Raw genomic sequence first — 15,040 nt, forward strand, 5'->3', positions numbered from 1 at the left:
GCATTACCCTCTTTTTTTTTGTCCCAACTTGCTGCCCACCTCAATTCGCGATAGGCTTCCATGTAAGTATGCATGTGTATGTATGTGTGTCAGTTCAAGCGTAGGTGGCAAATGAATTTAAGCAGCTTAGACGCAGACAGCAATAAAACAAATTCACACATAAAATTGCTCCAAATAAATTATTAAATTGAATACCATTTGAATGGAAAAGCGCACTTTTTTCCTTTTCTGTTTTCTTTTCGATGTTGTTGTTGTTGTTTTAATGTAGCCCAAGAGGAAGGGCAAAAATGATGATAAATTCACTGAAAGTATGAGTTTTCGCAGACAATGGCGAAGAAATGAGGAAAAACGCATTGGAAATTAGCCCAAGCGGCGAATGCCATGCCATGGGTGTGGGTGAGAAAAAGTCAAATGATTTCAATGAAGGTAGGAAGAATGTATGAATAAGTAAATATGCGCTTATGAATATGGAGGCCAAACAGTTTTATGTTGTTGAAATAAATTTCTTTAAAAATGCTTTTCTTCTTTTTTTTTTGTTTATAACATTGCTTTGAACAATCCCATTCAACGCAAGTTCAACTTCATCAGTTGGTGCCGCTGTTAATTGACTGACTGGTGTTTGAAGGAATCATTTACTTCAATATCTATACATACATACATACACACAGGCGCACGTGTGCAGACACACCTACATACATATGTATTTCTATATATGCTGGCGTGAATTGAACCATCAGCATTTGCCTATCAACAATAAATTATTGCCAGCGCTTAACTCTGCAAATGAACACCATAAAGTTTATAAACAATAATAATTTTATTTTTTATTTTTAATGGCGTGTTGACGGCTACCAAAATTACCTTGACATTTTTTCTGTCATGCTTGTTACTTGCATAAGCTTAATACTTATTCCAAACTTCATCACCTTGCACCCGACTGTTTAACTAAGCATACATATGTATATGAATCGACGTACTACATGTGTGTGTGTGTTTGTATACACGTATGTATGTACATTCATGCATAAGAATATTTGCTTATTTATGAATTTATGGTTTAATGTAATCACATTAAGTGCTCAAGTTAAGTTTGTAGATAATTTTGTAGACACGAAATTCTGCAGAGTCTTGATTTCTTGTGGCTTGCATATGTATTTATATAAGTACAGATACAGTGACTCAAACAAATGATCAAGTGTTGGTTTCGAGCAAATTTTTTTTTTGTTATTTTAAATTTAGGGCAATTCAACAAATTCTCATCAAAATTTCAACTTTTCAATCTTAATCCTTAGAACCTTTTTGGGTACGCAGTTTTATGGCCCATACAATTTTAGTCTAACGAGGTGCAAGTTTCAAACGGCGAAAAATTCCCATTGATTTATAGGATTTTTTTTTTTGTGACGGATATTTGCACTTCTTCCAAATAAGCATAATTTCTTATGAAATAAAATGCGGGCGACCTTTAGCAACGAAATTGAAAAAAATCACCGCCAGTTTTTGCAAACTGCACTTGTTATATAAAAAAAAAAGGCGCAAAAGCAGTCTCAAAAAAAAAAAATCGAAAAAATCAACACAATTTTTTGACAATTGAAAGTTGCACTTCATTGGACTAAAATTGTATGGGCTCTATAAAACTGCATATTCAAAAATGTTCTAAAGATTCAGATTAAAAAGCTGAAATTTTAATGAAAATTTGATGAATTTTCCTAAATTATGTTTGAAGTTTGAAACTGTAATTATATGTTCTGGTTAAATAATTAGCTCGAAAAATATTACTAATATTAAAAAAAAATCAACACGTGGTCATTTATTTGAGTCACTGTATGCATTTATTTAGATATTTTTTTACGACATTTCAGTTTTATAACAAGCCACTTTTATATTTATGTTGCATTCAATATGAGTGGAATTTAAGTTTTCATCGCTCTTATGCAGATTTATTATATTTACATAACTCATTGGCAAAACTTACCTTTGATTACACCCATGAATTTAGTACTTTGGATCCTTAGGCTCTCCCTCATAGATTTCCTCTTGAAAGGTACTGCAGTCGTCGGGTTGCCTAATCTACCCGTAGTTGGAAATCGTATGAGAACCCTGACGTCAAAGACCTAGAATGACGTACTCGTAATGTGATTTGCCCCGGCATCTAAAACAGTCATTCAAGCTCCCACCGCAATTGTGATTCCCTCATTATATGGCCACCAGTAATGAAGATTTGTGGCCGTTGTGAATTTCGCTTCATTGGTTACGGAAATATTTTGATATTACGTCCAATATTCAAAACAACCGTTAATTGAGCAAAGTCTTCCGTAAGTGTGCCCGATAAAAATTAAATACCATTTTTATGCTTTTTGTAGTTGCGACACTCTTTTAGCCACGCAATCGATATCACTCACCCGATAAATTCCAAAAGTAACGATTTATAACTATAGTACAACGAGCATAAGTTACGCCAAATAATAAAACAAACAAAAAAAAATCTCTTACATTTGCAATAACAACAACGAGAGAAACATAAATTTCGCTGCATTTACACAAATTTCGAGTATTTTGCATATTTTTGCATGTAAATATTTGCTAAGAAACTGCTGCGTGTTGTTGTTGTACTAGCTTACGAGCGAAAAACTGCCCAAATAGATTTATTGTTTCAAATTTGCGTGTGGCTGTTGTACGAGTATGTTGCATGTGCAACATGTTGCTGACGTTGTTTTTCTATGGTCTGGTCCGCTGTACACTGCTCTCTGCTGTCTGCTGTCTGCTGTCAATCACAAACCAAAGCCCAAACATATTTGATGCAGACAGTTGGACAAGAATGGCAACAACAGACAGCCGAAATATAAAACACGCACACACGTACATACATATGCATAAATTTATATCTCCATATGCATGTAGTACCTATAAAAATTCAGCAGTTAATTTTTTAAAAGTGTTTATTGAAAATTCGACTGACTGCGAATTGCGTGGGTGTTTGTAGTAATATATGAATAGCAAAAACAACAACAACCACAACAGCAACACAAGTCAACGTTAGTGCTAATAACAAAAATGGTTTGAGGAAAGAAAAGCCCTACTCGCTTGGCATAGCATGCAACGCGCCAAATGCCAAATGCGGATATGTGGCAACTTTAAGCAAATTTCAGTCAAACGCCGTCATTCAAATACACAGTCACATATATACATACATACATACCCTGTGGGGAAAATCTCTAGTTTTGAACTTGTGCGCTTCTAGTACATTAAGAACCACTACTAGTTCGCGATAAATCTCTTTTGCATTCAAACAACTGGCGAATTTAACACGGCGATGTCATAGGAATTGGAAATTGTCCCCCGCTGCATTACCTTTTCTATAGTTCAGAACCAGTCCTAAATTCGACATATGGGATCTAGTTCGTTTTGCAACCCATTTTCTATAGTTTCGAACCAGTTGTAAACGAAAAAAGTAACAAGATGTTTTTTTTTTGGGTTACCATGGTAGCAATTTTTATTATTTGCAGAGAAATGTATTTTCAATTTGAAATTAGATTTGTTTGAATGAATGTAAATTAAATTTTGCATTTGAAAACACGTTTACATACCTTTGGCTGTAGCTGAATTTGTAGAGGTGCTGACTGTTATTGATTATATTCCAGAAGCTCCCAAAATGTTAAGATGTTAACAGAAGTTTTAGTTTTGTATTACCAAACTATGAAAAAGCATCTGCGACGTGCAGACTGGAAGCGTATTTGAACGAAAAACCCGCCAAGCAAAAATCTATTTAAAGTAAACAAGCCCCCGCTGCATCCCTTTTTCAGTGGTTTCGAACTAGTTCAAAATTTCCAGATGAGATCTAGTTCGTTCTGCATCCCTTTTTCTATAGTTTTGAACCAGTTCTAAATTCGTCATTTTAGATATAGATTTCTAAGATTGTTTTTTAAAAGTACCACATATCGCTGCTTTTGAACTGGTGGCGATCTAGTAACTATCGGACTGGTTCGTTTTTGACGATAAAGATCTAGTACGGGACTACANAAGAACCACTACTAGTTCGCGATAAATCTCTTTTGCATTCAAACAACTGGCGAATTTAACACGGCGATGTCATAGGAATTGGAAATTGTCCCCCGCTGCATTACCTTTTCTATAGTTCAGAACCAGTCCTAAATTCGACATATGGGATCTAGTTCGTTTTGCAACCCATTTTCTATAGTTTCGAACCAGTTGTAAACGAAAAAAGTAACAAGATGTTTTTTTTTTGGGTTACCATGGTAGCAATTTTTATTATTTGCAGAGAAATGTATTTTCAATTTGAAATTAGATTTGTTTGAATGAATGTAAATTAAATTTTGCATTTGAAAACACGTTTACATACCTTTGGCTGTAGCTGAATTTGTAGAGGTGCTGACTGTTATTGATTATATTCCAGAAGCTCCCAAAATGTTAAGATGTTAACAGAAGTTTTAGTTTTGTATTACCAAACTATGAAAAAGCATCTGCGACGTGCAGACTGGAAGCGTATTTGAACGAAAAACCCGCCAAGCAAAAATCTATTTAAAGTAAACAAGCCCCCGCTGCATCCCTTTTTCAGTAGTTTCGAACTAGTTCAAAATTCGCCAAATGAGATCTAGTTCGTTCTACATCCCTTTTTCTATAGTTTTGAACCAGTTCTAAATTCGTCATTTTAGATATAGATTTCTAAAATTGTTTTTTAAAAGTACCACATATCGCTGCTTTTGAACTGGTGGCGATCTAGTAACTATCGGACTGGTTCGTTTTTGACGATAAAGATCTAGTACGGGACTACAAATTTGGTTCACCAGTTCGGGGTTTCCCTACAGGGTAAATATGTGTAAGTTTATATGCGCACTGTAAAAATCGCGACTACTCGATGAATGCATGTAAAGAGTACTCGCTCAGGGTCCAGGAGTACTCCAAACTTAACCGAAATGCATATAAAAAATGTGGTCCAATTAATATTGCCATGTACTAGGGCTCTGCAGCTCTGCATTATATCAGGAGGGTAGCACAAACCCATTTCAAGGAGTACCTACCTCTTGGCAACACAACATCGTTAAAGCACGAACAATGATCGGGGTTGGTCCACTACCACATTGCAGAGGAGCATTTTGTAGGTACTCCAGTTGCGGCACAAATGCACCACATGGTCCGACGATTTTTGCAGGGCGGCTAAATTTCTGTGTGTGTGTGAGCGTGTGTGCTCGCGTGTATGTTGAAGGAAATCATTTAGCAGGAAAAAGCGAAAAATGCGAGTCAAATGTTTGCATTTACAATTCAATCATCATTTAAGCAGCCAGCAGCCAAACAGTCGGCGGTCGCGGCATTCACCGTAGTACGTCGCTTGGCCGTTGGCAGTCAGCAGCCAAACAGGCGTTGAGGTATGCGATGATGGTTGATGGAATTGTGGCAGACGCCATATTAGTGGGCGTCCCGCCACAATGATTTCCTAGTTTAGTTGTTGCTGTTGGTGTTGTTGCTGCTGCATTCAATACTCTTATCGCTTGTTTGTATACGTTTTAGTTTTTCTCGAAATTGGCTGCTGCATCACGCTGCATTAGGCAATACCGCTCGATTGATTGGTTTGACTGTTGATGGCTTGAACTCTGCTGCTAAAATTGCTTAATGAGCGGACGCACGTGTATGAATGTTTGCAACATTCCCAGACACAAGTGCTGGCACATATGTATGTACTTACTTATGCATTTATAGATATGCGAAGTTTTATGTTTTTATTTATTTTTTTTTGTTTTATCTGTACCATCCTCATTGGCGTATTTTTAATTACACTTACATTTTTATATCTTGCATTTAAGTAAACTTATGCACATATCTTAATGTTATGTGTGTGAGTGTGTTTTATGGCGCACGTGTTTTGGTAGCAGGTGATGTAAGGATGAGGTTGCATCATAGTGCAGTTGCATAATCGTAGTTGTTTGATGGCTGTGAATAAATTTGTTGATATTTTTAAAAAAGATTATGATTTCCTGTTGATTGTTTTCTCGGATTTCCTGCAGAATACATAGTGTCTTAATTGATTAAAAAAAATATTGTACTCTGGGTTCTTCCCGCTTGTTTTGGTATTTTGTGTAAACTACCATCAAAGGTTTTGAAATTATTTAATTTTATTTTTTACAATCATTTTATGGTATACAATTTCTCTTATATATGAAAATGTTTAACTTAAGTGACACAAAAATGAGCGGCATGTTCCGTATATTCATTTTTATATATTTCTTTCCTGGTTGGACTTGATTTGCAAGCCATTTTCTTGCACTTTTCTTTTGCTGGTAGATTTGGTAACTGATGCCATTCGGCTTTTAGATATGAATATCTATTGAATAACCAATGACGGTATTTTCACCATTCTGACCATTCTATCAGTTCCTATCGCTTCCTGCGCTAATTACTATGTCCAAGAACTTCTTTGAATCCTACATTTTTCAAAGCCTTTCAATGAAAACAGTGGCTTTTACGGCTGGAACCTTGCTATTTAAAAAAAAAACTACCTTTACCATAACCAAAATCTCAGCTTGGAAGACGCTACAGTTACCTGGCACACGAAAAACCTAACTGGCCGGTGCCGGTTCCTTGATCCTGTTTTGAAGCACTAGTGAGGAAGTATAATCCATCCTATTTTCCAGTTCTTAAACCGAATAGATATCCTTGCATTTAGCTCCTAATTGCAAGAGTGCTTTGTAAACAGTGCTAGCTTATAAGTATTGGATTCTTGATTTCATAAAGATATTTCTTTCCGACTGAGTCGAAATCTATTTTTTAACATTACAATTTAGATGGCTGTACTGCCTTACTATTACTGTAACCCTATACAATTTTTATTTGTGACTATCGTCAATGTAAATGGAGGCGTTTTCAAAACCAGGCTAGACCATAGCTGCACCTCTAAGTAGCAAGTCCTCATTGTCATACTCTAACTTCATAGGATCAAATCTCGCACACCTCAAGTTGTCAAATTGCCATTTTCCCGATGGCAGACTCATTTGTGGTTAACCGCACTCGATACTCTAAATCCCAATAAAGATTTATGGATCGCAAAACCAAGCTCGAAGCAACAGGTGGAAATTTGAATGAAATTCTCGATTGTCTCTCCATGACGATAAAGAGCACGACGATCCTAAAACTTTGATGACTGTGGCCTCTTCTCAACGACGGAAGAAATAGTGTCACGTTCGACAAGCGCCATTTTCGTCATAGTCACAATGCCTTCTTCGGCAAAAAGCTTGTTGTTGCAAAAATAGGAGTATCAAGATCAGATGTTTCACAGTCCCATAATCCAGTTTCCCCATTTTATGCTCTGGATCAAACAGCGCAGTCGCAACAGAAAAGCATAATACCTTCAATAACAAGTGCTAGGGTTATGGCCGTACCCTAGCAATCTTCCACGAAATCACAATATCAATCGACTTGGGAAGGCACCTCAAACTCGTTACCCACGGGAAATACCCCAGGCGCTATATAAGCTCTGCGAACTCAGAAGCAAATGGAGATTACCCAGCAAACAAACACAACCTCAGCTGCTTACTTAAGCACCCGTTCTGAAACCCCATAGCAGTGTAGACATCGCTTTCCAGAAAACGATCGCCTTCGTTATGCGAGGACCGGTTTTACCTCCCTCTATCTCGGAGATGTGTCACTGAACCTAAAAATCGTTCGCCACATCCTCTCAGAGACGGATCTTTTTTTGTATAGTATATTTAATTTACCTTCAATGTAAATATTATGAATCTTAAATAATTAAAGAAAATACAAATTAAAAACTCGTCTCTTTTATTTTGAACGGAAATAAATTAATTATAGTTGCTATTTATTCGCCAAAGCGTGTACAGCCCTTTACTTTCGAATATATTAAGTCCGTTATTTAAATTTTTTGCGTGAATACATATTCTTATAGATACATACATATAAGCAAACATATTTTTTTTCATTCTCTGACTATTTTTTTTTTCGTTTGTCTTTTTGCAGGCGAAAAAACTCAAGGATTTTGAGCTGATCAATAATACAAAGAATCTACAAAATAATAATAAGTCGACCAAGCCTGAAATAGGCAATTCAAATGATAAATCAAGTGCCGCTATTACAGCGGCAAAAGCAACTACAACAACAACAAATGGGATTGCAAACAAAATACTCAATGATACACAAACTAATCTCAAATTGAAACAATTACAAAATGTTAGTCTTAATTTAAATGTAAATGTCGATAATGAACAAATTCATAATAATATCAATAACAACAACAACAACTACAACAACAACACAACGTCATCAAACAAATCATTAGTCATAATAAGTAATGAAAATTGTAACAATTTACTAAAAACAACAGAATATGTGCCAGTGCAACAACAAAAAGAGAGAGAGCGCGCAGAGGAGAGTTCAACTGAAATAATAACCAAAACCACAACAACAACAACACAAACACCTGCAGAAACAACAGCGGTTAGCACGACTGCAACTAACAATATGTGCACAACAACAACGGTCACAACAACAACCACACAAACAGCTGAAGCGGATAATCGACATCACAACGATATGCACGACGAGAGAATGAAGGTAAATTTGGAATGGTATTTTATCTTATTTATGTAATTATTTAAGTATATAAAGTCTTCTATTGAAATGTTTTTCTTTTCATTCTGCGCAGGACAATCACTCCGATTCGGATTCGGCTCTCTCATCAGCGCCACCATCCATAAGTCCACAGCCGCCGCCAGCTGGACTGGACACAGCTGATATTTGGCAAATGGTGAGTGTGCAGTTAATTCTCTGGTTATGCCATTTTCGAATACAAAAATCGCTGAGTAAAAAGTAAAGTGCAAAAAAAAAACGATAAAACGTGTTGCGCACGTCAAAACAAGTTTGCCGCTTAAATCTTTTGATTAACGCAAACGTACATACTTTTTGCGTACACATGTCCATACATATGTATGTCTGTATATATTCACTAAATGAGTGATGAAGGCAAGCAGCGGATAATCTATAGCGTCACAACAAAAGCAAAAGTGATTATTCGCTTTTCTTTTTCTTGTTTTTTGTTTGCCTGAACAATTTGAATAGGTTTTACTATCTTCTGCTATGGCGGCGTTCACTTTTGGCCGATGACAATGCACTTCAACCGCGAATGGCACACTTGATCGTACAGATCCGGCTAGTGCATTCATTCCCTTTGTATTAGTTAGTGTGCATATACTTTTGTTTTTTGTTTTTTTTTTTGTTTTCGCTTAGCCTAGCACACGACTTGCACATGCTCTTTGCGGCAGGTTTTTGCTGTTGCCTTCCATGAGTTGTGTTTTTTGCATTAATTAAATTCGTCGTTGATAAGAAATACTGATTATTCACTTTCTTTTATCGCTTTTCCATCACCAGTGGCTAAATAAAAACGTTCAGCAAAAAGAAAGTAACTAAAATATAGAATTTATAAAAAGAGGCAAACTGCCCCTGAACCCGATTTTTTTTTTTCATAAATAAATTCCATGAGCCTAAAACATCTTTTTAAAGTCCCGTATGCAGGTTTCAAGAACAATCGCAAGAAATATTTTTCATTGTTTCTGTTGCTGGGAAAAGTACTTTTTCTTAAGAGCTGCATACTGATTTAAGGAATTTTGAAAAAACAAAACTTCTTTTCATTTCTTGTGATTTTTTAGTTTTTCTTGAGTGCTGCAGACAGACCTTAATACATACGTACTTACGATGGGTGTAAAAAGTTAATTTTTTCTGCAAAATCCACGCTGACAACACTATATGGATGAAACAAGTGCACTGAACTACAAAATTTCAAAATTTCATAAGTTCCTGGATCCAGGATTGATAAGCAATCTTTCGCGAATAAAGTATATAAAATAATATTATGAAACTAAAACCTTGGAGCTGTTCAGGATCTTGTGCGTATGCTCCTGCATTTGCATATTCGGTGCATTTGTAAATTCACAACAATAAAATGCACACGATTACTATTGTAGCAAGCATAAAATTTGCTAATGCAATGCCAACTGCAAATCTAATACCTTTTCCACAATATCCTGATTCTAGATTTTTTTTATTTTTAAATAGTTGCACTTAAAATATTCAAATAAAAAGGGATATCAATAACTGCGAAACGTAAAGAATCGCGACCGAAACTTTCTGGGGTTTACATATATGCTTGTGTTGGTTGATTTTACCAACAGCGTAAGAAGTACTAATGTATTTTGGAACGAACTTCTGTAATCCCTTGCAGCTTTTTATTATCTTCGGTATAATTTTTCGCTTTCGAATGAATTCTAATCCTTTCTCTTGAGCCAGTGTACCTATACAAAACAATCAGAAAATTTATTATTCTTTACAATTACATGGAAGTGAAGCTTCGCCGATGCAAGCACTTAAAAGTATAAGCAAGTCTTAAATTCAAAGCCATATGCCCTTTCTTTAATTTGCCTCATAATTTTTAAGAAATCTTATTGCTAGAATGAAAATTATGTAAAACTTATTCGTAGTGTACGGTTGCGTTTTGTTTCCATCAAAACAAAGATAAATAATCATTATATAGCTAACTAATCGTAACTAAAGACGACATATAATTTAAGAGTTCTTTGCTAGATGATTTTCTTTGATTTTTTTTAAGGAACTACGAAAAAAACAATGCTTCTGAATACTTCATATTTTTTAGATGTAATTTAAACATGAAAGGCGCACAGCTTCTATTTAATTAGCAATTTTTTGTATGTACTCTTTGTGTGGGCTTTTGCCCACTGACAACAGCAGTATCTTTATCTAAAGCCACCACCAAGTAAAACTCCAATTGAATGGTTAAGCCTTAAGATAAAAATACACAATGCAACAAATTCTCCACTGAAATAAATGTTTTTCTACACCAATAAAAGAATAATATATCGAGGGCTTATAAACTTCTTTCTGTCATCACTAAAATTAATTTTAACTTTACAATTCTATAACAAATTCTTCATACAATCGATATACAAGGTCAACATTAACATCAGTGATGACTATTAAGCTAAGGATTTTTATATCAGAATCTCCTTTTTATGAAAATTGCAGATAATATTGAATATAAGCCCTCGACATGTACACACACATTTGGTGCCTACACATATACAGACTTGTATTTTTTGCCGCCTGTTAATTGACACTCGGAGGTTTGACTTGTCATCCAACTTTGATCTTATCGACTGCTAGTAAGCAACTCTAACCACTCGCCTAAATCGCTTGTCTTTTTTTGCACAAATCGCTGGCTGGCTGGCTTCATTTTCACCCATATACTCATCCTGTCGTGATTTGTTATTCAAATCGGGATAATATCCTAATTTTAACTCTACATCCCTTCGGAATAAAATTCTTAGATTTTTTGTTGCACAGTGTCACACATACATACATGTGTTCTTAAAAAACAAGAGTAGACGTTCCGATCCTTTTAAGTTTTTTATTGCCGCCGACCAAAATTGTGTAAATCAGTGTGGCGAAAAAGTGCCTGGCAATTATTTCAGGAATTAGTGTTTTCGGTGTAATGCGTGTTTTTTTTTTCTTGTCTTCTCTTTGTGGCACTAGAAGTGAGATTGTAAAGTGATATACAATTGTATATGCATGTGCATGACTGTACTTACTCTATGCGTAGATGTGTTTGTGGCTGTGTGATTGAGAATTGCCGCAATCAGTAAATTGCCATAGAGTCAGCTAAGAAGCCAGCCAGAGTGGCAGCTTACGCCAAGAAAGTCAATCAGACAGACGCGCCGCTGTTGGTCGCGCAACACTCTTTGCAACCCATTGGCCTAACGAGTATGCGGCGAGACAAAGTTAATGGCGATTTTTATGGCTGCTCGTTAATGAACCTGTGAGGCTGGCTGTAAAGGGGCTGCATATGAACAAAGAGTGCAATAAAAAGCGCAAACATGTGTGTGAGTGATGTTATGCAAAGCCACAGCATAGCAAGTATAGATGACAAAAGCGATTTTATGTTAAGTAAAGCTTTTGTTAAACAACATTTTGAGAAAATTGCGTTCATGTTTTTCAAGTAGTAAGTGCGCCAATTTTTTGCATTAATAACAATTTCTTGTAAATTTTGCCGTAATCGCTTGCAGTGAGACACCTGAGAAAATTTATATCTAAATGTTATTTCAATTCTTACTCCGCTTAACATTTACAGATTCGCACCTACAGCACTGATTTGCAAAAACTGCAAAAGGATAATGAAATCTTGCAGAAGGAAAACGAACATTTACATGCGGAGCTGAATTTGGCCAAGGAGCATATACTCGATGCCGAAAAAACCAGCATGGATGTGAGTTTTATATATTTACATATTTGTGCTTTGAATTGCAATCTAATTTTTCTGCTTCAATTCAACAGATCAACAATAATGCCAAATTACAACAACTCATGGCACGTGTGAAACAACTCGAGGAGCAGGAACATCAATTGAGCACGGAGGCGGATGAGTTGCGCGAACAAAATGAACTGTTGGAATTCCGGATACTCGAATTAGAGGAAACGAATGATAAGGTAAGTAAAGTGGCTTTAAATGTGCGCCTGAATGTAGGCAATAGTGGATAGTAAGATGAATGAAGAACTACAAGCTGTGCGAGTAGGCAATTGAAATCATTAACAGAGCTGTGAACAGTGAATTTAGCCGCTGTTAAGCGTAAGTCTGTAAAGCCGGCACAGAGAAAACTAATGAAAACATAGAAAATATAAAAAAGCTATGTGAATAGTGAAAATGACATTTTTGCGTCGCCGGTACAGCTAAAACTCAGATCGAATATTTTGCGAAAGAAAGTGGAACAATTTCCTGGAATCCAGAAGTTCTTAGCTCATTCATGGAAAAAAACAAATTTGACATGTCGTCGCTACCATGTCAAACTATCGAATGTGCAAAAATGCTTTTTCATTTACGATACCTTGCGCATGCGGGTAGAATCATATGCATGTTGGCAAATCGTAAAATTTCTAGTCTTATTTGAAGCAGAGGATACAAAGTGTCGAATCCCACACTTTTTCCGAATGACAACAACATTTTTTACAGCCGTTTTTTTGCTATCCTAAAAAATACACATTTCCACATTCGATAATTTGACATGGTAGCGACGATGTCTTCACATTATAAAGAATTTTTATTCCATTTAATTGTTAAGGAATTTTGAGTTTTAGTATGAATTCAGAAACATTGAAAGGTTGAGAAATGTTTATTGGGAAACAATAAAATGTGCAGGAAATTGCACTTTTTTCTTAATGGGTGATTTTAGCAGCATCGGCCCATTATTTGTGCTTTTGTATTTCTGGGCTAATAAGGCGGCCCTGAATCGCGGCATTCGTAATGGAATGATTACTCTTTTCGACTCGAATCGAATAAATTCCCCAATTATATTAAAAATAATGTAGCGCACTCGGCAAAAAATGCAACCGTGTATGTATGCCTGATCAATACCTAACTTTTTAGCTTCCAATATGGCTAAAAACTAAACCCTAAGAATTTGGTGCAAAAATATATTGACATTTAGAGGACGTTTTGTGCCTCCGCATCAAGTGTTTAAAATTACTCTTCCTTCAATGCTTGCGCGCACGAAATCCTTCTAACAATTTGTTTTCAAGGTCGCTGAACACGTTGGGCGAGACAATTTTCGCATCCGGTACTGGAATTTTGAGATGTGTATTAAGAAAAAGTCTTTAAAAAACAACAATAAAAATTCACAAATCGCACTTTAAAAAGTGATTATTTCTTAGAAAAAAGTTTCGCAATTTTTCATCATTAGTAATATTTATAGCTACTACATTGACAAACAAACTGAGCTATCACAGGGGGTACTAGGTTCGTTATATTTTGAAATATTACAAAAAAATCTGTAAAAAAAGAAAACAAAATGTTAAAACTGCGCTTTAAAAGGTGATTATTTTTTAGAAAGAAATTTTCAATCTTTTATCACTAGTACGATACATAGCCTCATTTTTTGCAAACAAAATGTGCGTTGTCGTATATGTAGAAAAAATTTATGTAGATTTTTCGTCAAAACTTTTGAACAAAATTTGGCAATTAAAATAAACCCAAGGCAGAAACACTAATAGCTGTTCAAAAAACTTAAGTTCAACAGGAAATTTTCCCAAATTTTTTTCTGAATTATATTTGTCCTTAATAAATGCCTTCAAAACCCCGTCTTATGCGTAATAAAACTAGGTATAATTTATTAAAATCAACAAAAAAGTGCTGAAGTTATGACCCCTCAACCTCTGAATGCAAATAAAATAAAAATTAAACATAATTTGTCTTAGAGCCTGATTTCTTCTTTTAAAAATATATCGAGATTACTCTGTTGCAAATATTCTGTAGGTCAGTGTTCCGTCCGTGGTCCAAGAATCGAATAAAGCATATTTTTCGATATACTTTTCCTAAGGTTAAAAAATTGCAAGTTTTCAATGCTCACAATACCCTCGCCTATTTTCAGTTTTCATTTGCCTTCTAATCGCGTATTATGTATTCCGTAAACTGCACGTGTTTAAATGACTAATAAAGGATTATTTGTTTGTGTACATTTTTGCACATATATAGAAAAATTTTGCGACGCCAAAATCCAATTCATTCATTCGTTTGAACTGCTGGTCAATAAAAATGGTCCATTCAGAAGTTTTCATGTTGCAACAACACAGAATGCCTTGTAACTAATCTCATTTGACGTTGTTGTTATTTTTCATTACTTTTTTTTTTGGCACTTAAAAGCGTTTCCAAATTGCCGCCTGCTTGTTGGCTCCTGGCTATTTGTTTTCCATTGGCACCGACATTTGCGCGCCTTCAGCGCCAGTAACGCGGCGTGAAATCAATAATCGTATTACCAACGCCAACTTTACCAAGCGACGCTGTTGCCGCAGTGGCGATATGCGCACTGCGATGAATGAACTCACAATCAGTGACGTTTGTTAAGATACTAGTTCGATAGCGAATTGAGTCATTCGCCAAGCAGCTGTGGCAAGAGTGGCAATTGGCAGAGCAGAACAGGCGTCCATTGGACAACGAACAATTTGTCAGTGACAGTGACCG

General features: G+C 35.7%; 1 protein-coding gene across 1 annotated transcript; it reads left to right on the plus strand.

Moving 5' to 3' along the window:
* The first annotated feature begins 338 nt into the window (after nucleotides 1–338).
* LOC108374590 (putative uncharacterized protein DDB_G0286901) lies at nucleotides 339–14,923 on the plus strand. Its single transcript, XM_017630571.1, has 6 exons — nucleotides 339–437; nucleotides 7,984–8,577; nucleotides 8,669–8,770; nucleotides 12,161–12,295; nucleotides 12,364–12,516; nucleotides 14,723–14,923. Exons 1-6 carry the CDS (start codon nucleotides 339–341, stop codon nucleotides 14,921–14,923), a joined length of 1,284 nt encoding a protein of 427 aa, XP_017486060.1.
* Nucleotides 14,924–15,040: the final 117 nt, after the last annotated feature.

This window comes from Rhagoletis zephyria, unplaced genomic scaffold (assembly GCF_001687245.7).
Source record: "Rhagoletis zephyria isolate East Lansing unplaced genomic scaffold, Rhagoletis_zephyria_1.1 Rzeph_scaffold_07879, whole genome shotgun sequence".
Classification (NCBI taxonomy): domain Eukaryota; kingdom Metazoa; phylum Arthropoda; class Insecta; order Diptera; family Tephritidae; genus Rhagoletis; species Rhagoletis zephyria.

Coding starts and splice junctions, on each gene's coding strand:
- LOC108374590 (XM_017630571.1), top strand. CDS start 339: ATGAGGAAAAACGCATTGGAAATTAGCCCAAGCGGCGAATGCCATGCC. Junction 8,578..8,668: donor TGCACGACGAGAGAATGAAG/GTAAATTTGGAA, acceptor CATTCTGCGCAG/GACAATCACTCCGATTCGGA. Junction 12,517..14,722: donor TAGAGGAAACGAATGATAAG/GTAAGTAAAGTG, acceptor GGCACTTAAAAG/CGTTTCCAAATTGCCGCCTG.